Source organism: Eucyclogobius newberryi, unplaced genomic scaffold (genome assembly GCF_026437365.1).
Source record: "Eucyclogobius newberryi isolate DKJ021-1_F unplaced genomic scaffold, fEucNew1.0.hap1 SCAF_9, whole genome shotgun sequence".
NCBI classification, from domain to species: Eukaryota; Metazoa; Chordata; class Actinopteri; order Gobiiformes; family Gobiidae; genus Eucyclogobius; species Eucyclogobius newberryi.
Window position 1 is genome coordinate 9,913,712 of NW_027316532.1, and position 26,240 is coordinate 9,939,951.

At 42.4% G+C, this 26,240-nt stretch overlaps 2 protein-coding genes across 2 annotated transcripts in view; one reads left to right on the forward strand and one right to left on the reverse strand.

Moving 5' to 3' along the window:
- Positions 1-26,240, reverse strand: part of lpp (LIM domain containing preferred translocation partner in lipoma) — a 366,579-nt gene that overhangs the window by 201,864 nt on the left and 138,475 nt on the right. The window contains exons 10-12 of the mRNA XM_072439524.1: positions 18,207-18,385; positions 15,439-15,559; positions 8,682-12,707 (exon numbers count right to left, since the gene is read on the reverse strand). Coding sequence (XP_072295625.1) covers positions 12,579-12,707; positions 15,439-15,559; positions 18,207-18,385 — 429 coding nt within the window. The 3' untranslated portion in view covers positions 8,682-12,578. The remainder of the gene's footprint in view (positions 1-8,681; positions 12,708-15,438; positions 15,560-18,206; positions 18,386-26,240) is intronic.
- The window catches only part of dpt (dermatopontin), a 268,440-nt gene that overhangs the window by 179,592 nt on the left and 62,608 nt on the right, over positions 1-26,240 (forward strand). The gene's annotated exons all lie outside the window — the stretch shown is intronic.

The window sequence follows — 26,240 nt, forward strand, 5'->3', positions numbered from 1 at the left end:
AAGGAGTGAAGCTGGTTTCTGGAGGGATTGGCTGATTGACAGTAAAATGAGCTTTTGTTGGGCTTTGACAATTCTCTTTTAAAAGCAGAAGGTAAATTCACAAATAATGTGTTTTAGGGAATTGTAATAAAGCAAAAATATTCCAGGCAGAATATAAAGATTAAAGTGTAATTTTATTTTAGGGTCATTTTTTACTTGTGGGTTTGGAGAACAAACTGATGCTTCCAGAATGATTGATTTGACTTCAAATAAGTGGGTTACAGCTTTATTCTTATTTACAGCACATCAAGCACCTTGTGAATTCCCTGTTATAAGATAGTGGACAAAATGGAATAAATAAACAAAAGGTCCATGTGTGGGACGCCCTAAGCATTAAAGGGCTCTGGTGAAAGTTTTTATGTTTTTATTACTTTGATTTTAGTTTTACATCAGTCAAGTGCAGTTTGTCCATGTTCAAGCTCCATTATAAACTTCAACAACATTGTCAAAACAAGAAAAAACGACCTGACCTTTTGGCCCTTTTGGGGCCAGGCTGGTGCCAAGACTTAGCCCTAAAAGGAGGGCTGAGATTCAGGGTAAACTCTGGGGCCTGTTCCCTATTCCTTTTGGCCCTTTTGGGGCCAGACTGGAGACAGGTCTTATCCCAAAAGGGGTTTTGATACAGGTGAGACTCTGGGCGATTTCCCTGGTCCTTTTGGCCCTCTTAGGTGTAAGCTGGTACCAAGACATTGCCCAGAAAGGTGGGCTTTGATTCAGTCTAAAATATTAAGAAAGAAATCACAAGATGTACCATCACTACAGTCACAAGTCGACAACTGAGCGCACCAAATTCCCTGCAGCACGAATCATATAAGTCTGATGTGTGTTTTGACCTTCGCCGAACCCCTGGGGTTCGATCGAACCCAGGTTAAGAACCACTGGGTTAGGGACTAGGGTGCCAGTGTCTGCCCTACCATCTGGAGTGACCATTTAATCTAGTTATTTATCCCATTAGATCGCTTTGCTACATTTGCTTTGCCATTTGAATGGAGCTGTTATAGTTGTAGCTGTAATAGTTTTGTTAAACTATGAAAATACACTGGTTAAAACAATGGGAGTGTCTACAGAGCCGCGGCGTGCGGCAGAAATTGCCATGTTAGTTTGTGCCGCGGCTCCTGAAACTGCTGCGCTATTTGACCACGCCGGGTTAGGGTTAAGGTTTGGGTTAAGATTAGGGTTAAGATTAGGGTTAAGGTTACGGTTAGGGTTAGGGTTAAGATTAGGGTTAAGGTTATGGTTAGGGTTAGGGTTAAGATTAGGGTTAAGGTTATGGTTAGGGTTAGGGTTAAGATTAGGGTTAAGGTTACGGTTAGGGTTAAGGTTAGGGTTAAGATTAGGGTTAAGGTTATGGTTAGGGTTAGGGTTAAGATTAGGGTTAAGGTTATGGTTAGGGTTAGGGTTAAGATTAGGGTTAAGGTTATGGTTAGGGTTAGGGTTAAGATTAGGGTTAAGGTTACGGTTAGGGTTAAGGTTAGGGTTAAGATTAGGGTTAAGGTTATGGTTAGGGTTAGGGTTAAGGTTAGGGTTAAGGTTACGGTTAGGGTTAAGGTTAGGGTTAAGATTAGGGTTAAGGTTAGGGTTAGGGTTAGCTATATGGCAGTGCCGCGGTTCCTGAAACTGCTGGGCCATTTGAACGCGCCGTGGCTCTGCAGCCACGGCCCAAAAACAAATGGTTGCATTAGAAGTGAAGTAGCAGCAGCTTAATGATGTAGAATCGGGACATTCTTTCATTTGTAAATGGTTGAATCTTTACATGGTTTTGTGTTTTCTGTTTCTCCTGATGCACCAACACAAAAAAAGGAAGGGTGAATAAAAGTCTGGTCTTCGGGAGTGAGTTTTGGAGCCAAGTTGGGGCCTGCACTGGCACATACACCAGCTGAAGTTTTTGAGTCAGTTCTGCACAGTTAGTATTCTTTTTTTAGTTTGTTGGGTGTGATAAAATGTAAATATAGGATTATATTTCTGTGATGTATTTTATCTGCATAATAGTGATATATTATCTGCATCATTAGTCTAAGAGAAAAACAGCATGTGACAAACTGCATTTGTTTGTGAAGGTATTGTAAAGATGGAGCAGAGGAATGTTTACTCTCCAGGGAGGGGGGTAACGCCCCAGGGGAGTTTGGGTAATGTTTACCCAAGGCTTTATCTCTACGGAAAATACCAACTGTTGTAAAAGACAAGTGCCTTGATGTGAAGCTGACCAATGAGAAATGTGACCCACCTATTCTATAATATCTAATAAAACCAACCAGCATGGGAAAAAACGTCGTGAGATTAAGGAGGGTCGCCGGGCTGCTTACAACAGCCTGGGCGACCCGGCCCGGCGGTTTCTCCCATGCATGCTACACAAAAGTCTGATGCTTCTGTGTCGTTTCATATTCTAAGTTGAATTGTGTTCTCTGTGTGTTAAGGAATAGCATTGGTGTATGTCTAATTCCATGACATTGGGGCATTAGCTCCCAGGGTCCCCCTCCCCCAGTGTCCCCCAGTCCTCTCGACCTGAGTGAATGTCCCACCTAAAGGAAGAGAACAAATGAGTGGCCAATTCAAGGGCCCATTCACTTAGTGACAGGCGACCTTGGTGAAGGGAGGGGCCAGTTGTGTGAACACATTCATCAAATCAAAGTAAAGGCGAGTTTATTTGCAAAGCACATTTCATACACAAGGCAATTCAAAGTGCTTCACAACAGGAAAAAATGCATTCAAATCACCAATAAATTACAGAAATCACAAAACAGTTTAAGATATAAAAGAGAAGAGTGCAAAGAAAAGTAATGTCAGTCAAACACAGCAAAACAAAACGGTTTTTATCTTAGATTTGAACATTGTCAGAGTAGAACCTGTCTCACATCTTCAGGAAGAATGTGAGACAGATTTTAGCTGCAAAAAAACAGATTCCCCATGTTTAGTCCGGACTCTGGCACCAGCAGGAGGCCGGTCCATGTTTAGTCCTGACTCTGGCACCAGCAGGAGGCCGGTCCATGTTTAGTCCTGACTCTGGCACCTGCAGGAGGCCGGTCCATGTTTAGTCCTGACTCTGGCACCAGCAGGTGGCCGGTCCATGTTTAGTCCTGACTCTGGCACCAGCAGGAGGCCCGTCCATGTCTAGTCCTGACTCTGGGCACCAGCAGGAGGCCCGTCCATGTTTAGTCCTGACTCTGGCACCAGCAGGAGGCCGGTCCATGTTTAGTCCTGACTCTGGCACTAGCAGGAGGCCGGTCCATGTTTAGTCCTGACTTTGGCACCAGCAGGAGCCCGGTCCATGTTTAGTCCTGACTCTGGGCACCAGCAGGAGGCCGGTCCATGTTCAGTCCTGACTCTGGGCACCAGCAGGAGGCCGGTCCATGTTTAGTCCTGACTCTGGCACCAGCAGGAGGCCGGTCCCTGAGGTCCTCAGAGTCCGAGATGGTTCATATGGCACTAACATATCTGAGATGTACTTTGGTGCTAGGCCAGGGAGAGACTTGTACACAAGCAGAGCTTAGTAAAGATGTTTTACACCAGGGGAGGTTAGAAATATATTTAAATTTCTATCAATTTACAATCAAACACAGCCTTATTTAAAGTGATCACACTTCACATTCAACATTTAAAATATCTGTAGTTCTACATCAGAAATGTCCACATATAATAAAAATAGGCCGACATTTCCCAGTAACATCAGTAATGACTGATGATAAAATGTCATGTCGTTCTGTGTCTCTGCTGTTATTGTGAGATAATATAAGAATATGGTTCCTGATAAAGATGGTCCGGCGCCTCTGTATCGTGAAGTCAGAGGTCAGGACATGTCTTCAGGGTCAGGACGTGTCTTCAGGGTCAGGACGTGTCTTCAGGATCAGGACGTGTCTTCAGGATCAGGACGTGTCTTCAGGGTCAGGACGTGTCTTCAGGGTCAGGACGTGTCTTCAGGGTCAGGACGTGTCTTCAGGGTCAGGACGTGTCTTCAGGGTCAGGATGTGTCTTCAGGGTCAGGACGTGTCTTCAGGGTCAGGACGTGTCTTCAGGATCAGGACGTGTCTTCAGGGTCAGGATGTGTCTTCAGGGTCAGGACGTGTCTTCAGGGTCAGGACGTGTCTTCAGGGTCAGGACGTGTCTTCAGGATCAGGACGTGTCTTCAGGGTCAGGACGTGTCTTCAGGGTCAGGACGTGTCTTCAGGATCAGGACGTGTCTTCAGGGTCAGGATGTGTCTTCAGGGTCAGGACGTGTCTTCAGGGTCAGGACGTGTCTTCAGGGTCAGGACGTGTCTTCAGGATCAGGACGTGTCTTCAGGGTCAGGACGTGTCTTCAGGGTCAGGACGTGTCTTCAGGGTCAGGACACCCCTGAAAGAGCATGAATCTTTGCATGAAATCCTTCAGATCAAGGGGAGGTTTAAGTCTGTCAAGGAGCTTGTTCCAGGAGCTTGTTCCAGGAGCTTGTTCCAGGAGCTTGTTCCAGGAGCTTGTTCCAGGAGCTTGTTCCAGGAGCTTGTTCCAGGAGCTGTGCAAAGGCTCAGGAGTCAGTCATTGTGACTCGTGGACCTGGATATTCTACTGGTCAGTTCAGTTCAAGGGCCAGCCTGAGAGTCAAACCTCAAACCCTCCTGCTGTGAGGCGAGAGTGTCCGCCACCGCAGCCCTGGTCCATGCTTAATTCTATTGTTCATAAACACAATCACATCTGACCAGGAATTTTATGTTTAAAAAAAAAAAAGTTTCACCTCAAAAATGTAACAAACTAACCTCCTAATAAACTCTACTTGGACTTCGTGCGAAAGCCGGATTGTTGCCACGGCCGTCATTCACACACCAGAAATCTATTGTACATGTTTTTAGTGGTAGAAGAAACCTACACAGACACAGGGAGAACATGCAAACTCCACACAGAACGGCTGCATGCTGTCCGGAAGTGGAAACCAGGATCTAATTTATGTTTAAACACACAGAGATTATGAATAAATCACTTTTAAGTAAACCATAAACGTGCTTGAGCTGTAAAAAGTTAATCCAGTCCGTTTCTTTGTCGTTGGATGTGAGCTTAATGTTAAATAAAACTTGTATCATCATCACTAGTCAATAAATATGTGCATGCCAGACGGATTTGACCAATATTTATTACAGAAACAGCCTTTTATCTCAGTTTTGCTGTCTTTATTCCACCCTTTTTTGTGAGGAAAAGGTAGTGAACGAGGGGTTAGGGACGAGGGTGCCAGTGTCTGTCCCTTCATTTGGAGTGACTGTTTAATCCAGTTATTTATCCCATTAGATTGCTTTGCTGCCCTCTAACATTTGCCTTGCCATTTGAATGGAGCTGCGACTGTGGCTGATTTGTAGTACAGAAGTAAAGATGACGAATGGAAAGGCTTAAATCAGGCGCCTCTCGGGACGGCAACTGTAAAAAATAAAATGTTGGGGATTTAAAGCCGACCTCTAATTTATTCGAACAACTCCATCGGGGTCCGCTCGCTGCACGGCTCAGAGAGTTCGCCGAGCGCGGACACAAAAGCGCTGTAGTGTAATCAAAGTCCCCGCGGTGAACTGATGAGACGCACAAGTGGAAGTGTGGAGCCAAGGGACCCCACTGAAGGGCCTTTAAATGACCCGTTTAGACAACAAACCTGGAGTGAAGACTATGCTGTTTTAATTGCTGAAAATATTATTAAAATGTGTACTCAGAAAGGGTTATTTCTGTCACTGCTACGTTCTTTTTTTGGACAGCTGCACAGGACAGGTAAAAGCATTCATGGCTCCGCCCGGGCGGGGCCGGCAGGTGTAACTGGGCCTCCTTCTCGTCCAAGTCGGTCTATTCCCTGGTCCTCTTCCGCCATCGTCCGCCCGGATCGTAATGAGCACTCCCCCCCCACGCCGGCACCCCTGCCCACCTGCCCCCCTGCCCACCTGGCCCATCCCCTCGGGCTCGGGCATTAACCACACAGAGGAATCAGAGAGTTGCTTTTACATTATATTTGCACTGGGACAAAACAGATTTGACTTTAATGTATACAAACCAGTTGACGAATGAGCCTTGGACCCAATAGTGTGTTAAGTCATCATATAACAGTCAACAACATTTCCATGGAGACAAGCTCCGCCTCCAGGCCAAGTACATTTCAGTTTTTCCTGTGCAATAAAAAAACATGCTTTTATTTTACACTATTTATTGTCCAAAAAGTGTCATACTGGGGCTGCTGCTGTTTTGCCCATAATGTAAACAGCAAGTTTGAAGTGCATTTATTAATACTGCTCATTTTGGTATTGGTGTAACTTGTACAACTTAAATGAATACACATGAAACCTGGCATACGCTTTAAAATGCTCTTTGTTGTTCTGAGAGGACCAGGAGCAAACAGAAGAATCTACAGAAGAAAAGCTCACACCATTGACACGAACACAAGACCAGTGCGGCGCGAAGCTGATGCAAAGCTCTTTATTGGAGGAAGAAAGCGTTCAATACAGACCCTTCCCAAACTCACAGTCGTCTGAACAACAGAGGAGGCAGACGGACAGATCTAAATGTGTATCGACTTTGGTCCAGACAAGTGAACAAGGCTAAACACGTGAGTCAAACACCAGGCAACAGTGCAATGCAACAGTGCAATGCAACAGTGCAATGCAACAGTGCAATGCAACAGTACAATGCAACAGTGCACTCATACACAACAGAAGCAGACAACAAAAGAGAACATCAAATAATCATCACACGGTTTTACAGTTTGCATCTTCTTTGCACATGTGAGGTTTCAGATCCTCACACGTATAAACGAGTTCAGGAATGGTCAAACTCAAAGGGGAGCCGCTCTAAACTGCGCCGAAAAGCCAAATATAAATGGGAAAGGCTAAGGTTGAATTGTTCTTTTGTACAAAACCGTTGTACGCTGAATTAAGTGGTTTTAAAAGGTAATCTGCATATTCTTTGTGCTCTGGCCAATGGGAGCAGTCAGCGCAGTTTTATGTTTGTCAGTTTAGAAAAGACGGTTGGTACAGAACTCATATTGATCTCAAATGTAACCAATTCAATCATATGGGTGGAAAAGTACACATTTAAACATACTTTTCACGCATGTGGAATAGCTAGCTGGAGGTAGTTTTAGGCTCATATGGAAAACCGGCTCTTCTGAGGAAACGTACCTCGACACGCAGCAAGAAGAGCAAACCCACAAACCCACACAGGCCATAAGGCCGCAAGAGCCAAGTCAAGGGGCGGGGCCAGAGGACGTATGACAAAACATTTGTAACGTACTGTTCTTTGAAGCCAGAGCATGATTTTTACGTTCTCATGATTCATTTTAACTTAGTATCTTAATCTTGCCTTGAAAACGTGTCCAAAGTCTTCACACTTAATTGCAGTTGGCTAACTACATCTGTCAGTCTCTCAAAGCATTGGCCAATAGGAGGAGTGGGCGGGTCAGAGTAATGAGCAAACTCAGAACCTTATCAGTGCGTGGCAAAGATCTAACCACATTTTTATCCTGGAATTTCTTAAAGTTGGGTTCATGTTTTGAGATCTTTAGCATGAGATTTGATTCATTAATAAAGTTGCTGCACTCAACTTTCTTTGTCTTTAATTGGAGCCGTTTACATCTGGAGTCTGAAAAGAATCTGCCGTTACATATAGTGTCTCGCTCCTTATTCGCAGCAGGATTTTGTGCGTGACCCTTGAACCCGTCGTCTAAAATATGCGCCGCCAAAATATCGACACAAAATGTCCCGGGGACGTGGAGTTTGGGTTTGGTGACCTCGTGTGCTCTGACGCTGCAGGCGCACAGTGAGTGACAGCTGCATGGTCTGCACATACTGAACACCACAAAGGGTCCCGCACCTCCTCACCTCCAGAACAACTCCAGAGTCATTTTGGGAAGTGCATGTTCTGCTAAAACATATTTGGATTTGAATGTATATTTTTATGAACCGTTGGCAGCACAGCACGTTACAAAGTGTTTCCCCTCGACAGAGTTTGACACAAAAAGTTGGTTTCAATCACTTTTTTTCAAAAACATTTTACTTTGCCACCCAAATTCTGAAAAAGTTGAATCAATGTTTGAATTTAAAAAAAAAAATGTTTTCTTTCCACAGCTTAAAAAAATAATGATACAGAAAATATGTATTTATTTTATTCTATATTTGTGTGTCCCAATTTAGAATCAGAGTTGACAATATAAAATGTTATTTCAAGTTCTTCCATGTATTTCTTTTACAGGTTTCAGATATTAGCAAATATTGTACACACTGGACTGTGGCAGGTTAAACAAAGGGCCCAGGCACAAGCACGCACACGCACCTACACACACACACGCACACGCACCTACACACGAGCACCTACACACACGGACCTACACACGGACCTGCACGCGCACACACACGCACCTACACACGGACCTACACACACAAGCACCTACACACACAAACGCACGCACGCGCACCTACACACGCACCTACACACACACACGCACCTACACAAGCACCTACACACGCACACGCACCTACACACGCACCTACACACGCACGCGCACACACGCACCTACACGCACACACGCACCTACACGCGCACACACGCACCTACACGCGCACACACGCACCTACACGCACACACGCACCTACACACACACACGCACCTACACACACACACACGCACCTACACACACGCACACGCACTTACACACACGCACCTACACACGCACCTACACACACACAAACGCACCTACACACACGCACACACACGCACCTACACACACGCACACGCACCTACACACACACAAACCTACACACACGCACACGCACCTACACACGCACACGCACCTACACACGCACCTACACACGCACGCGCACACACGCACCTACACGCACCTACACACACACACACGCGCACACACGCACCTACACGCGCACAAACGCACCTACACGCACCTGCACACACGCACCTACACGCACACACGCACCTACACACACGCACCTACACACACACACGCACCTACACACACGCACAGCACTTACACACACGCACCTACACACGCACCTACACACACACAAACGCACCTACACACACGTACACGCACGCACACACACACACACACACGCACCTACACACACGCACCTACACACACACAAACCTACACACACGCACACGCACCTACACACACACAAACGCACCTACACACACACAAACGCACCTACACACACGCACACACACACACACGCACCTACACACACGCACACACACAAACGCACTTACACACACACAAACGCACCTACACACACACAAACGCACCTACACACACACAAACGCACCTACACACACACAAACGCACCTACACACACACACACGCACACACACACACACACACACCTACACACACGCAAACGCACTTACACACACACAAACGCACCTACACACACACAAACGCACCTACACACACACACAAACGCACCTACACACACACAAACGCACCTACACACACACACACGCACCTACACACACCTACACACACACGCACCTACACACACACACACACTCATACGCACGCAGGCAGGCACGCACACACGCACACGTAAAAAAAAATACTTTGACAGTGTGAAAATTGAACCCACAACCTCTTTGTACCACTCATTTGAAAACATTTAATCACATTCTCCCAAAGATGAAGTCAAAGTTCTGGAATTATATAAAAAATGACAACCGCATATATTAAAATGTAATGATAACAATCCTGGAATCCTATTGGTCAAAGCATCTAAAATGGAAGACGGCTGATTGGTCCCTTATTCACCTATAAAACATCTATGACACAGAACAGTACCAGTCTGATTACAGGTTCAATATTTCCTTTTCTCTTTCATATAAAGTGTCTGCAGTCGGCTTTAGGTGTTGCATAGACGTAGTATAATGTCACAGAATAATACTACAAGTTTAAAACACTTAAACCATTTGTCAACAGACTAGAGCAGTGGTTCTCAAACTGAGGGATGGGCACAAAGCTTTAATCCAAACTTTACAGAGCTTTTAACCTGGTCACGACAGTGTTTCCTTGTCATTATTTTACTCAAAGTTGATTTTGATTGATTGATTGATGTTTAAGTAATAGTGCTGTGAAAATTCCTGATTTCATCTATCCCCTATCCCCGCCCACATTTCTGTACTTTGTGGGACTCTTATCAGTTCTGTAGTTTTGAACAGGAAGTCAAAAGACCTGTTTCTGTTAGAACTTTTAGATCAAAATTGTGGTTTAGAATGAACAAAATGTAAATGACGTATCTACTTCTGTTATAGTTCAATACTAAGTACCTGAAGAAACGTATAGTATGTCTCTTTAATCTTAGACTTTATGGTTTAATCTGGTTTAGTTCTTGTTTAGTCCAGTTCTATCTCATACCTGGATAAACCCTGGGAACTATAATACACATTTACAAGGACACTGTACAGTCAAATAGGATTAAAAACACAAGGATGGACTCGATCTGGTTCGTCTGGTTTAGTGAAATCCAAATATAATCCAGACGAGCAGGTGGCGGACCTTTCACCACTGAAGTTACACTGAAGTAATTCACTCAAGCGTTGCAAGTAGTAACACCCAGAAAAATGATTTGGATCAACATAAAACTAAAGATATCACAGTACATGTCTTTGAAGTCGACATATATCATCATACTTAATGTGAACGTGTTTAAGAACCATTGCACTAGTTAAATGCACTTAAAGTACGCGCGGTGTGTCGAATGAAACACGTAGTGGCATCGTTGACACTGATCGTAGCTGTTCTCACGTCCCCTGTGGCCCCCAACGCTCAAACACAACCGTGCGCTGACAGACGCATCTCTTTGGTGCTCCCGTCCTATTATTTCCTCTCAAATAACGTAAATGGAGCTAGTTAAAAATACTGTGTTGTTCTGCTGCTCAGACTCACACGCATGACTTCACCTGCAGGGCACACGTGTCACACAATTGGCACGTCTTTTACTATTGCTATTTTAGATCACAGACGGCAAAATTCAGCAATTGTGCAGGCAAAATGTGGAGCTTAACTCGGGATGAAATGGAGCAAAAAAAGAGATAAGTGCATATGAGATTATAATACAGCACAAGAGAGTGAAACGTACAGTATGGGAAAAGGCAGGTGGGAAACACGAGCTGGTGTGCACAGACTTCCTTCACACCCTGAAATATGGACAACATGAATGTGACCAGCCATAATGCATTGAAATAATATTGATAAGTCATTTGGTTTGTATTGACATGTTTTTAGCCATGGAAAATGGTGGATACAGTTTAAAATATGTATTATGCTTTACAGAATGAAATATTCAAGGCATGAAAAGTTGTACCCAGAACTTAAAGTGGGACTAAACACGTGATCCGAACGAGCTGCTAAACTGGGCGGGGTCTGGACACACCACAGAGCAGCGGGTTGTGATGTCACGTGCCTCTTATAATGCAGCCAGTGGCACGCTTTTTACCATCGTTGGCAGCAAACACTCGATTGGCACTAAAATAGACTCGGAACAATAGAGAATGCAATTTAAGCCCACTTTAAAAGAAGACATCTAGTTGTATATTTCGATGAAACAAGTGTATTGCTACTTTCATCATAGTTTGTACCTTTAACACAGTCATGTCTGGTTGTAAAGTGAGGTGTGGCACAGGTTTAATGTGGACAGTGGCACGAAACAGCAGTGAAACGCGTGAATGAGACTTAAAGTGCATATGACGTTCATGTCTCTAGTGGGATAGTACCTGTGGTAGTTGAAAATGACAGGAAGCAGTGCTGAGTTAATCATCATCATCAATAAGCAACGTTCCATCAGAAATGCAGGGACAGTTTAAACGCTATTGACAATTTTTTCTGACAGTCATTTAACAAATTAAAGCATGAAGGAATTATTATTTGTTAAATCATAACTAGTGTGTATCTCGTGTAGATTTAGCCCGGGTTTCTAGGTAAAAGTCGTGAAATGATGATGAAATGTCACATCTGCGGCTCATGTCAGACCAGGAAGTAAAATTATACAGTAAAATTTGTTACCAAAATTGTAAATGTTTAGTAAAATTCTAAATAGAAATGTGCGAAATGTCTAGCGTGACCTGTGATATGCACTTTAAACCCACAATATTGAGGCGAGCATCTTGAAACCTGGGATTGCCTTCTGTTTTGAGTTATTTTCATATTAAATTAGTTCAAAATACTTGACTAAAAAAGCATAGAAATATATTTCTTATATAAAACATACATATCCAAGACACGTCCTTCTCTGCTGAGGTGAACCGTTTGGGGCAACATGATATAGAAGGAAGCATTGTATTGTATAATAATAAAACTGCTCACAGCTTGTAAAAAATGATATTACATTTTAAGCATAAAAGGTTAGAGAAAGATGGTTTATAAGTTTAATTCAAAAGTGTCTATTGTTACATAAAAAGCGTAATCATTTGGAGGAAGGTGCGTGTGAATTCAATGCATTAGACTGGCCACAAACCGCATAAATACTATAGTGGGCTAAACCGTACTAGGATGCGTACTCTGGAGGGCGTGTCTGCTGCTCAGGGATCAGAGGTCACACAGCAGGGTTCACAGGTCGGTGGTGGCCTTGGCGGTCAGAGCTTGGATGCGGCCGCTGTTACAGTTCTTGCAGAGCACATGTCCGTCCAGAGGGTAACAGCCCTGGTTCTCCCCTTCAGACAGCAGGGAGCCACAGTCCTGCACAGGACACAAGAGCACATTTATTTACTCTATAATATTAATATCTCTGTATATCTATGTACAGTTCAAGTATTCATACCCCTAGAACGTTCCTGCATTTACAATCACAAACTCATTTATTTTATTTTATGAAAGGCAGTTATGATTTTGTGATGGCCTTTGTCCCTGGTCAGAAGTATACTCAAAGGTATCGATTCATTGTCTCCATGGCAGGAGTTTTAAGGCCCATATACATATACATATACATATACATACAAGTATTCACAGACAATTCATTTACAAAGAATTCCAACAACATTCTTTCAAATTGTCATTATGGGGTATTATTTGTGGAATTTTGAGGCAAATAATGAATTTAATCCATTTTGGAATAAGGCTGTAATATAAAAAAATGTGGAGCTGTACTTTCCGGGCTCTGTACATACATTTGAAAACAGTGAGATAATGGTGGGCCAACAAGTATTTGCCTTTGAATAATGTGCTCTGTGATGTAATTCTCATGTTTATACTGCATATGTTCCCATTCTTCATCTGACCAAACAAAATGTCCTTCTTCCCCCAAGTATTTTAATATAACTATAAGAATTGTTGTCAAGATTAGTAATATATCTATATAGTTTTGATCAAGTCAATATTTTTAGTACTGTGATGATTATTTTATCTAGTCGAGAGGAATGTATGTTATAATAAAGGCCTTTTAAATCATGTCAATTCACTTAGAAAAGAGCAATATTAACAGATTATGTATTGAAACACATTAAAATGTAGAGGACACCAAGGAACAAGGAGTCATTTTCTGAATGAAATCACAAAAGTGCTTATTTGACTAAAATAGAAAGGGGAAGTATGGAATACTCCACCTTCTATGACCTTTTTAATTTAGGAAAGGGGCAGTAATGTGTGCTAAAGGGGGCAATAACATGATGTGAGTGTTGACCTGAAATGAAAGAATATACTAAAGGCTGTAAAATGTGTATCTGTATATTTGAGTGTACTTAACTAGTTTTAGTTAGATATGGGAAGTAGAATTGTCTACATGATAATATCAGTTAGGATAAGCAAACTTAAAATGGCAAATATATTGTGTACAATAAGAAAAAAACTATGATCTGATTATAGTTAATATTCACAAATAACATTTAGATATTATTCTTTGTCAATACAGCCACCCCAAGTTCTAAGAGCAAAGAAGGTCTTTTTTCCCCTGTGCACTGGAGTATGAAAAATAAGAGTAATAATGGGCAGAAGGCGACAGTTGAAATGTTGAGGCTCTGAACGGTTCAAAGTTCTTTAATAGAGAAAGTGAAGCCTTCGTCAGGGCATATTTTTGACTTGAGCTTTAGCAATTAACCCATTCCTAGTCATCAATTGCAATTAAGTTTCAATACTCAAGAGAAAGAGGAGTATTTCATTAAGGAGGAAAGTATCAGATGCGATGCTTTAATAATGACTGCGTACCTGAAGGTGAATAAAGGGGAAAGTTGCGAAAAGTGTCACTGCAGCAGAAGACACTATTTTTACATTCAGTCGCTACGCGTTACCAAGGAACCAAGTGATTAGATAAACAGCAGAAGAGTCCTCACACTCATTTATTCACAAACAGCAGAGATGAAAAAGCAAGATGGTGTTTTGCCCATGTGGGTTTCAATATTTTTTAAAATGAATGAGTCATATAACATTTTAGAATTTATTGTTGTTGGGTTTGGCTGAAGATGCAATTAAAACATGTGATCAGAGAAAAGGCCGGTTATGTTTAAGGTTAAGCAAATTAGAGCATCATTAAAAAGATACACATTTCAGCCCACGACCAGCCACGTTTCAAGGGCCCGAGTAAACATGGAGAGGCCCCTGTCATCTCTGCTACTTTAAACAATGTATTCTAAACAGCTTTTAAATTGAATCCAAATCAATAGTTCTAAGTTGCCAAATCTTATCCAGGTTTGGGACCGCCACAAAGAGCTAATTTGATATTAGTATTTCAAACAATAGCAAAACTAATCTGTTATACCAGGCTGCCCTCTGTTGTAAGGCCTGTAATACAAAGAATACATCCAATAATGTGTGCTAAATGTAATATTTGCATGATTTGGTGTCTCTGGTGAGGAAAGTGTTAATCTGCCCTCATTGACCTCTCTGTTGTCCAGTTTATGTGACAAGTCACTCTCCGTTCACCAACGCCATGAACTCAGGAGAAAAACACAGAAACACACGCAACCGCAAGAAGGAGAGTTCAAGTTGTGCAAAGACCTGTAACGTACAAGCCAACAGTCTGTACTACGCAGAATGTGAATGTATTTGTTTTATTGTGCTTGTATAAATGTATAGGCACTAAAGAGAACTATTGTCCATGTGATTCTTCTATTCAGAAGCAGTCACTTACTGGAGGGGCCAAAGTGCAGAGGAGACTTACCAAGGTAAACAACAATGCTTCAAGCTAGAGTGTAAACTGTGATCCTCTGGTCTGAGGACAAACGCTAACGACTCAAGGTCACCTTTGAAAAAGAGCTCTTGATCTCACAAATGTAATAACTATGTCCAAGTTAATAAATTAACTTAATTTAATCCACATATTGGCTGATTTGAGTTGGTTTACTTGATTACCTCGTTACTGTAATATGCTGCAGACTGAGAACACGTCTGTCCGAGGGAAAATGGAACGCAGCATCATCCGTTCACGTACTGATAGTTTTGATTTCATGGGCAGAATATTCCAGGTACATTGACCCACCTCACAGCGATAACACTGCACATGAAAGTCCCGGTCCAGGGCCACGATGCGGACCGTCTCCTCCTGCCCCGGGGCGGGCATGATGGGCTCCTGGCACACGCAGCAGCGAGGGGCAAACTTCCTACGAAACAATGCACAAGACACTATCAAACCTGCAAATGGAATCAAAGGCTAAAATTCACTGACATGGAAAAAGGCTAGTACTTTTTTATAACCTTTTCTACTAAACACAATATCTATACATCTATATTCTTTATCTGTGCGATGATATTCTGTCTTTCAATACATGTGCAAATAGCTGACTAAGTCAATACTGAAAGGCTCTTACTTATATAGTTTCAATGATATAATGAGAAGTGTGTTGAGAGTTCCAGTCATACAGAAACCACTTGTACCATATTTCATGAGAGAGTTGAGAACAAGAATCAGGAAGTGGAAATTCTGTTGTTTTAAACCGAGAGAAACCGTGTTTACTCTTAAACTGTTCTTCCACAAAAGACTTGCCGCGCTCCAGAGGTCACACGTGTCACAGGGAATTAAACTACAGACCACTGCAGCTCTGACCCGGAGCCACTGGGCCAGACACTCCACTCTGGACAGACAGAGGCTCCTCACGTCTGTTGTGGTCAATGAAACGCTGCACAATTCTGGGAAAGTGGAGATTGTGTAACGCAATGACAGGAATTCAGTTTGGGTTTCCACATCGGACTAAAATGTATTGAGCAGAGTCGTTTCTTGTGGGTTCCCAAAGATATAGAAGTTTGGTTGTGAAATGACGACAAAATTCACTGTTTCCCTTTTACAACAGAGCTGGTGTTTCTTTCAAACTCCCACCATCATTGAGGCATTTTCCTTTTCAAAGAGAGATGTTTGTTCAATTTCATTCTTGCTTTTCACTCTCTGTGTCTCTCTCTCTTCTTGTTGGATGAATACTGATTTTGGCTGATGTCTATTCTCTCTGTGGTCTTGTTTTGTTTCACTGTGTTTGTTCTTTGTCTTATAAAGTAGAAAAATAATGACATTTAATTAAAATAATCTGGACAGGGTGATACTATCTTAACCTGTCGTGAGTTGGACTAGAGGCCAGTCCATTGGAACTGCAGAAAAAGATTCCTCCACAGTCAAGAAAGCATTTCCATGAGCAGAATGTAAAAACAAACTGCTGATGTTCAACGTACAACAACTTTCACAAAGATCGGATTTTGTGGGGATTTTTGCTTTTTTTCAGATCAGGACTTTTCCCTTGTTGAAAATCCTTCAGTTTTCTTTAGTTTGCTCTAGCAGCTGTCACTCTCATTGGTCAGAGCGGTCACATGGTGCATGGGCTCGCGTGGGAGAACAACATGACTGCACATGTTGGGTGGACTGTGAGCTATCAGCTGTAGCTAGCCGCTAAAGGCTAAACTAGTGACACGCGCCAGTGAGCGTTCCCATTAGCTTTCATTTGACTAAAAATAAAATCATATCATGCAGCAAGTGAATGGGCAGTGACCTGCTAAAATAGTTTATATAAAGTTCACCAGAATGCAGGAAATACCCTGATTTCATAAAAAGTCTTCTGAGGGTCGACCCGAACCCCAGACCCGACCCCAGACCCCCCCCCCCAGACCCCAAAGCCAGACCCCCCCAGACCCCAAACCCCCCTGTCCCTTTGCCTATAAACACATCACTTGAATGTTGAACCTTGTCCTTTAAGTGCCTTGAAGCTGGAAAATCACTATAAAAAATGCACTGTAATAACAATATATTAATCTGTAATATATATTGAGCTAAATGTTCAGAAAAGATAAATTACAGTTAGTTCAATACAATATTTCAGAGCACGAGTGGCTCGTGGTGGTTTTGATCTGGTGAAAGTCGCTCCCGGAGGCAAAAGGCTGGAAACCCCTGGTCCAAGCAAACTTTATTGTCTCCACAAAAGCAGTATAAAACAGCGATAAGACCACATATTTAGTGTTTTTTGCATGTTCTTTTCAAAGTGGCAGAACATTAGATTCAGCTTTGCAAATATTTACTAATATTGGTCAGACTGGACCAGACCTTCGCGTTCAGTCGTTGGCGACATCTGAAGAGCGAAATGTGCAGCCAAATGAAATCTGATCAAACGCAACACAAATGCGGGTGGACTGTGCCATGTTTTTGAACTTCGGAGATGAGATGAGTTTTGTATGTTTCAGGAGGACAGATGAACTGGAGGCTGGTGGTTAAGAATGATTTCAAATAGTTTGTACAGTCACAGATGCAGCGGCGTCAAACTAAAAGGACAAATTCTGTACACGGAGAACCATAACTCAAGGCTTTTACTTGAGTGAAACTAAAAGGTTTAGCGCCAAGAAAAAACAAATATTATGGGATTATAGGTTTTTCAATTTATATATTCATTTGTTACACCAATTTATGACAATATAAATCGAATCATGATCCGAGCTCTGTGACAATTATGACTAATGTCAAAAAAAAAAAAAAAAAAAAAAGGCAAAATCAACAAACTGAAGATAAGGTTGTAATATATCTGTTTTGAAAAGTGTTTTTCTTCTACACATATTAAGAACAGTACAGTTGAAGGGATTTGCTTAAGAATATAATAATATTTATATTGGACTAAAATAGATTAGATAGATAGATAAATAGATAGAGACAAACATTTCAAAACACTGCTCGACAAGTAAATTATAAGACAATAATTCCTCCAAATGGCCCTCACCCTTTTGCTAAAGAACAACTGAAATATAAAGTGTAAGAGGGAGTGTATGATGAGCGTATGTTACTTGTGGAAGTCCTCGATGCAGTGGATGTGGTTGGAGGCGTCCACAGTGAAGGGCACTCCGTCCAGGCTGCGGTGGCACACCACACAGGTGAAGCAGTGAGGGTGGTAGGCCTTCCCCGTGGCCCTCAGGATCCGCTCCATGATGGGCTTACTGCACATGTTACAGGTCTCCAGGGTGTTCTGAAAGACACAGCAGACAATATGTAAGGTATATGTAAGGTAATATAAGATAAGATAAGATAAGATATTCCTTTATTGTCCCACATGGGGAAATTTCAAAAAGCAGGTTTTAGGAGATGGTAACACACTACCAGTTCTACCAACTGGAAACATTTAGCACACGAATCACTGAACCAACACATTATTGTGATCAAGATAAGTGAAGTTGAAGTGTTTCAGAATGTAGCCTCCTCCAGGAGTCTCTGTCACTACTGATGTGTTACTGAAGTGCAACGCAGCTTCATTTGGAGTCTGAAGAAACACTTCCATCTCTGCAGGACCTGTACGTCTCCAGGACTCTGGGTCGAGCAGGTCGGATCACAGCCGACCCATCTCACCCTGGACATGGAGCCACTCCCCTCAGGCAGGAGGCCACTCCCCTCAGGCAGGCGGCCACTCCCCTTAGGAAGGAGGCTACGGTCCATCCGGACCAGAACCTCTCGCCACAAGAACAGTTTCTTTCTCTCGGCTGTTGTTTTCATGAACACCTCTTTAACACTGTCACTTTAACTATTATTCAATCCATCACTCACTGTTCACTTTCTGCACTACATCTGTAAATTCAAACTATTTTTATTTTTATTTATTATTATTATTATTATTATTTAGAAACAAGTCTAGAGTGGAACTGGTTTTAGACGTGACTAAATGCAAAGAAACCTGTGCAGTATTTTATAACCCACCCTGCAATAAAATGATTATTTCTTGACCGCCCCAACCCAAGTCCCACGGGTCAAAAGACAACGTGCACAGGACAGGACAGTGTCCTCACACGCTCTGAGTCAAACCTGATTAGCAGTCGGCTCAAACACAAACATCATTTTTCAGCGCTCCCTCTCTGCGCCCTGTGCGCACAGAGCAGTAAATATCTCCACTTTGTGATGACTACAGGTCTTCTGCAGCCAGCCGCCTGGGCACCACGCCCGCACCAGGCACAAGACTTATCTGTGGCATCTCTCGCTGCAATATCTGCCACCAGATGCCATTTGTTATTTCAATATTTCATAAATAACGACTGCCTCTCTAAACAGCAATGCAATTACGGGGGCTGGATATATCATGTGCTGGTGATGGATGTTTGGCCCGATGTAATTCCTGGATCTCCCCGTACTCTCCAAGTGTTTCTGTTTCAGACTGACAACTGCTCCCATTGACTCTCCTTTTACACCAGATGCCCTTCCTTAAATAACCCTCTACCCAAGCATGAGGAAAAAAAGATCTCATTCGTGACTCTTTGTTGCCAAATTACAAAAACCCAAAACATACAGTACAGCAGTATGTTGTCTATGTAAAGGTTTTTTATTTACATTGTTATTTAATTATCCTCAGGTTAATCTTCCAGTCAGACTGTCCTGACCAGAATCGTTCCTACTGCAGTCGACCAGCAATGCATGATGGGACTTATTGTAAACTGATTGATTACAATGTAAGCAAACATAATGAATGAGACTGTATATTACCGACTGCAATCTTATTCCAAGGTCCTTAACTAAGTTATTCTTTTGACTGGTAAACACTGGGTTATTTGTGCATTTCCTGGATCTCTGTGCCCTTTAGGTGACTGTGTGTTTTATGTAAGTGTGCATTGGGCCGGACTAACTGCTGCACGCTCCAGCGGCCGCGCGAGCTGCAGCGTGAGTGAGCGGCCTCTGTTTCCAAACATAAGTGCAGTGTGGAGTAACACAGAGCTGCGTCAGCCGCTCCGGGGGCTGTGTGCGACTGTGTGTGCGACTGTGTGTGTGTCTGTGTGTGTGTCTGTGTGTGTGCGACTGTGTGTGCGACTGTGTGTGTGTGACTGTGTGTCTGTGTGTGTGCGACTGTGTGTGCGACTGTGTGTGCGACTGTGTGTGCGACTGTGTGCGACTGTGTGTGTGCGACTGTGTGTGTGCGCGACTGTGTATGTGCGCGACTGTGTATGTGTGACTGTGTGTCTGTGTGCGACTGTGTGTGACTGTGTGTCTGTGTGCGACTGTGTGTGACTGTGTGTCTGTGTGCGACTGTGTGTGACTGTGTGTCTGTGTGCGACTGTGTGTGTGCGACTGTGTGTGTGTCTGTGTGCGACTGTGTGTGTGTCTGTGTGCAACTGTGTGTGTGCGACTGTGTGTGTGCGACTGTGTGAGCGCGACTGTGTGTGCGACTGTGTGTGCGACTGTGTGCGACTGTGTGTGCGACTATGTGTGTGCGACTGTGTGTGTGCGACTGTGTGTGTGCGACTGTGTGTGTGCGACTGTGTGTGTGCGACTGTGTGTGTGCGACTGTGTATGTGCGACTGTGTGTGCGACTGTGTGTGCATGACTGTGTATGCGACTGTGTATGCGACTGTGTGTGTGTGACTGTGTGTGTGTGTGACTGTGTGTGCGACTGTGTGTGTGACTGTATGTAACTGTGTGTGCATGACTGTGTGCGCGACTGTGTGTGTCTCTGTGTGTTCGACTGTGTGTGTCTCTGTGTGTGCGACTGTGTGTGCGACTGTGTGTTCGACTGTGTGTTCGACTGTGTGTTCGACTGTGTGTGCGACTGTGTGTGCGACTGTGTGTTCGACTGTGTGTTCGACTGTGTGTGTGCAACTGTGTGTGCGACTGCGTGTGTCTCTGCGTGTGACTGTGTGTGCGACTGTGTGTGCGACTGTGTGTGTGTGATTGTGTGTGCAAGACTGTGTGTGTCTGTGTGTGACTGTGTGTGTGACTGTGTGTGACTGTGTGTGACTGTGTGTGACTGTGTGTGACTGTGTGTGTGAGCGAGTGTGTGGTTTAAGGACAAAGTATATCATTATTTATTATTATTATAACACATTTACATTAACAGAAGAATGAACGCTTCTCTGTGTCAGTTATAGATACAGTTCAAACACTACGTCAGGTTCTCACGACACAAACAAGAGGTTTGAGTCGAGGCCATTTCCAGACCAGGATGGGCCTTTTTGTGTGGAGCTTGTGCGCTAAATACATTTTTAATCGATTTTAAATGTTTAATCATGATCAAAGGTTGAAACAATCAGCTTGGGCTTTTTAACTGCCACGCTCTCCCACCATCAGCTTGTGATCGTAAAAGTGGTTTGGAGATGAGATTTTTTGTATTAAATAGCTTTTTTAACAAGAACAAATCTAAACCTAGACCCTCCAACAATTATTTTAGCAGTCAACTAGTCATCGATTTTTCTTTACTATACTTTAAAATACATTAACAACTCAAAACATGTTGAAAGATGGTGACTTAAGGATTCTAGATGACCAATATTGTGAAATAAAAGGTATTATTAGTGAAAATCAGACATGTGTTTATTATTTGTGTGACATTTCTATTTAAAAATGCCACTGTCTGTGTTATTACAGGTCTTTTAGTGTGTTTTCTAGTGTGTGTATGATTCAGAAACAGTGGAGGTGAAAACAACCACATGAAAAACACCATCAACCACACACTGAGCACATACACTTCAATGTATTGATCCAGAATGTGTAGAATACCACTGACGACTAAATAAATATAAAGTACAATGTTTTTTTTGTAATCAGCTGTGTGTGGATGTGTAGTTATTCTGAGATTACATAGGATTTTTTATATAATGTATTGTGTTTACATCATCTGTCATCACTGGCAAGCGCCAACAAAGCATCACTGTGCAAACTGGAACAAATCGCATTTTATAACAGCACAACAACGAGCAAAATAACCTCCAATCATTCTGCTTACGTAGCTCGAGGCATTTCCATGGAGACTCTCGTAACTAAATAAATGAACTATTTTTGTAGCCAATTAACCACAATACATCAAGGTATTTTTTTTGCGGACATTATGACAGTGGATTAATTGCTTTCACGAGGACCGACGGTGATGTAACGGCAGCGGTCAAGTGCCTAGCAGAAGGTAACTGACCCGGCAGAGGCCTCTTTGACTCGGGGCAGGGGTCTAAAAAAAGAACGAATAAAAGCCTATTTCTTCGAAGCCGTCCTAGAGAGGCATTATTTCATGAAAAGCAACGTCGACAAGCCGTGTGCACGCCGCGCCCGTGTTTCCCCCTTCAAGACGGTAATAGAAATAAACCGTAATCCCAGGGCGACCGTTGTGTGTAAACAATGTCCATATTGCGTCGGTGCTGGAAGTGGAAAAAGGGTTTTAATGAGTGGGCTGCACTGTGCCTGGGAGCTTTTGCCTCACACGGTCTCTCTCACACACACACACACAATCACACACACACACACAATATCACACACACACACACACACACACACACACACACACACACACACACACACTATCACACACGCGCTAATACAGAGCAAGGGGGCAATTCATTTATAACCAGAGAGAGGGAAGTCTTTGGCGTCCTGTATATTCAGCCTCTTCCTCGTTCTCCTCTGGCCTTCGAGTGGGAATACATTGCCCTTGTTTACCTTAACTAGAGCATATAATTCCACACAACACTTGCTCCGTGCTGTTAGAACGGGTGCGGCAGAGGGCTTTTGAGATCATATTTTCCATTTCTTGGTTGGTTTCCCGGTTATGGACATGGCATTTGTTTGGCGAGATAGATATAAACAGTATTTACGCGAGCGAGATCAGGGCAAACTACATTCATGGACCTTTAGATCCGTGTTGAATGCCACTCACTTAAATCCACACAATGCACAAAAATATCACTTATAAGGCTGGTTACCATGTGATCTGCCGAGTTATGTTTTATGATTCTTGTTAGGTTTTGTTTTATTAGCATTTCATACATATTTAATACATATTTAAATACTAAAACATAAGTATATTTAGATAGCGTGCATCAAATTTGACATGCAAATGACTGCTCATCAGGAGGAACCCCAAAATGAAAGGACAAAATGTTTTGTATTATAGATATAGATTAACAGACTTGAGAGAATGTAGTATACAACCTTGTCCTAACTATTTTATTACTATAATTACTGTTCAAATGCCTATAAATTGTGAATGAATTGCTCTTTCGAATAAACCACAAAATCAATTATTTGTTGTATATTATGTGCAGAAATGCAACGTAAAATGTACAAATAATAAATTACTAGTAGTCGATCTTGGTAAAATGACTATGTTTGCTGCAGAACTCGTGTAATAGATAAAAAAAAAACGCTTTCTTTTCTTCCTTTTGCTACATTTGCATGACCTTGATTCATTCACTGTGCACCAAATTGCTCCCGTCATGACCGCTTCCATTTGGTTTTAGGTAACACTTAGCATTTATTAGCTCACTTACACTGGAGCGCTCCTGTCTCTCCCCTCAGCGCCTCACATTTGGACAGATTTTGGCAGACTCCAGCGGACAGCGTTGCCACTAGAGGGCTCTGTTCCTCTGCACTGGCCTGCGATCGGCTTCTACCCCTGACTAAATGTGGTGTACTCAAGCATATGTATTCTTCTTCTGCCTCCTCCCTCATACATTTCTCTAAGTGTTTGCCCAGAAGGCTAAACAAATGTCTAGGCAGATGAGGTAAAAGGGAATTTAGGTCAGACTGAACTGCGGGTGAGCGAGAGTCTTCAGCTCATTTGTGGTCCGATTTTTACTCGCAACAACTCATTTGTGGGTAATAACATGGGATGGACGTTGGTCTTGGAGCTTATGCCACTGGTTGTCAAATTTAGCAAATGTGGAGCTGTAGTTTGATTGAGCGCAAGGTTATGATTCTGTTTTAATAGTGTTGTGGTTAAGTTCAATTAATTACAAATGTATCTTGGTTCAGGAACAGCCGTGTCCCGGTTTAGCCCTTTAATGTCGCCCTGCTCTACATCTGAACTGGACCGTTTTATGGCATTGTTTAGTCCAGTTTTATCTGTTTAGTCTTAGTTTAGTCCTTGTTTTGTTCATGACGATTAAGGCTACATTTAAATTTCAAGGTGCACTACGTTGTCAAGATGATTTGGTTAAATGATAATCAAGATTATTTAGGTAATCAGGATAGTTTAAAATGCAAAAAAATCAATTCAAAGTCAATTCAATCTGTGCTCCAAAACAAAACAAAAACTTTATTTTTGTATTAAGAATTGAGACTATTGTTTGGTTTTGTTACAGTGCATCAATTGTGAATGTTTCTTCTCCCAATAATACTGACATTCAACATTGTGTTTTGCGTTTCTATTTTTTTGTATTGATGGAACTTCAATCTGGTGCAGTTACTTCAGTAACACTGAGCTGGAGTGAGTTGGAGTGGGACCTGAGTGAAAGTGCAGTGGACTGAGCCCAGAGGGAGCTGTCTGTGAGACTTAATGAGTCTGGACATTAACCTGGACCTCAGACCTGAGCCTGTACAACACAGATCTGTGACGTGTCAATCAGGAACAACACGCTACACAACATTGAAGGAGGCGAGAACTGATGATTAACAGCAACAGTTGTATCCTATTGTTTGATGAGTAAATAAAGGAACCGAAAAACATGACATTAAAAAAAAAAAAAAAAAACTATTTTGGTCAAAAAAGTGCTGTAATAAAAAGTAATTTCATTTTCTAGAACATCCAATAGTTCAACATTGTTCAAATCTTCTGTATATCTTCGTGCGTGCAGCCAAAAATAACACAGCAATCTTAAAATTGACTACAAGATACTGAAAAACACATCAGAATTACTGCACTTAATATGTGACTCTGCATGTTTCTTCAATTGGAAATTATTTTTTTTACCTCAGTTGCCCTTTATTAAGCAACGTTCTCATCTTTTTTTAAAACCTTCGCAAACAACCCCGAAGTGGTTCATCTAAGGAAAAATAGTTTAAATGACACATTAAAATACTAGTGACAGCTGACAAATGCCAAACACACATAATTCCTCCTTTCTCCTCATCCAAACCGGCACGAGGATTCTCTCACACCTAAACGCGAGTCTGGAGCTGCCGTCGACTCGCTCATAATCTCACTCGCAGCTGATTTGGCCCCAGTTTTGGGTTCATGAATATTTCGGCTCCGCTCGGCTCCGCTGCCTCGTGTCAGTGTTTACAGAGCCACGCCACCGAGAGAATCCCGAATCTGGACATCGCTCCCACGTGAGCGGCCACGGCCAGTTCATCCGGAAGTAACGCGCAAAAGTACCTCATGCTCTGGGTGCGTTTGAGGATAAAGTCGACCTAACGGCGCTGTGAGAAGTGTAACGTGGGGTACGGCGCTGTGAGAAGTGTAACGTGGGGTACGGCGCTGTGAGAAGTGTAACGTGGGGTACGGCGCTGTGAGAAGTGTAACGTGGGGTACGGCGCTGTGAGAAGTGTAACGTGGGGTACGGCGCTGTGAGAAGTGTAACGTGGGGTACAGCGCTGTGAGAAATGTAATGTGGGGTCACCAGAGATAAACACGAGTAATTTCAGTGAATGTAAGTGTTTAACTTCAGGAAAAAGTATGTCCTGTCATTACTTATGTGTGTGTTTGATTTGGTAAAATTTGGTGAATAAATGCTATTCTGCAAAGTCTTACTTTTTGAGAGCTAAAATGGCAAAAAAAAAATAAAAAAATAATAATAAAAATTACAGAAGAAAAGCACAATAATAAAGTATTTAATATCATTTCTCATTTAGTTTTATTGGTTGATTTTGGACTTGAAATACATATTCCCAAGGTAATTGATGTGAGGACAGTATATCTTTAATACTAATGTATTCATAGTTGTAATTTATTTGAACAGGGACAAAACAGGTTTGTACAAAAAGTTTGTCAACGCTGTGTGGAGAATGTCCAAAAAAGAAGATTAATTAGGAGATAACTTGACTCATCTGTAATTATTGATGAACAACTTAGTCATTCTATGTGAATACAATGTAAAACTGCTTCCATATTGCAAAAGAAAACGGCTTTGGCCTGGCTGAAGTTC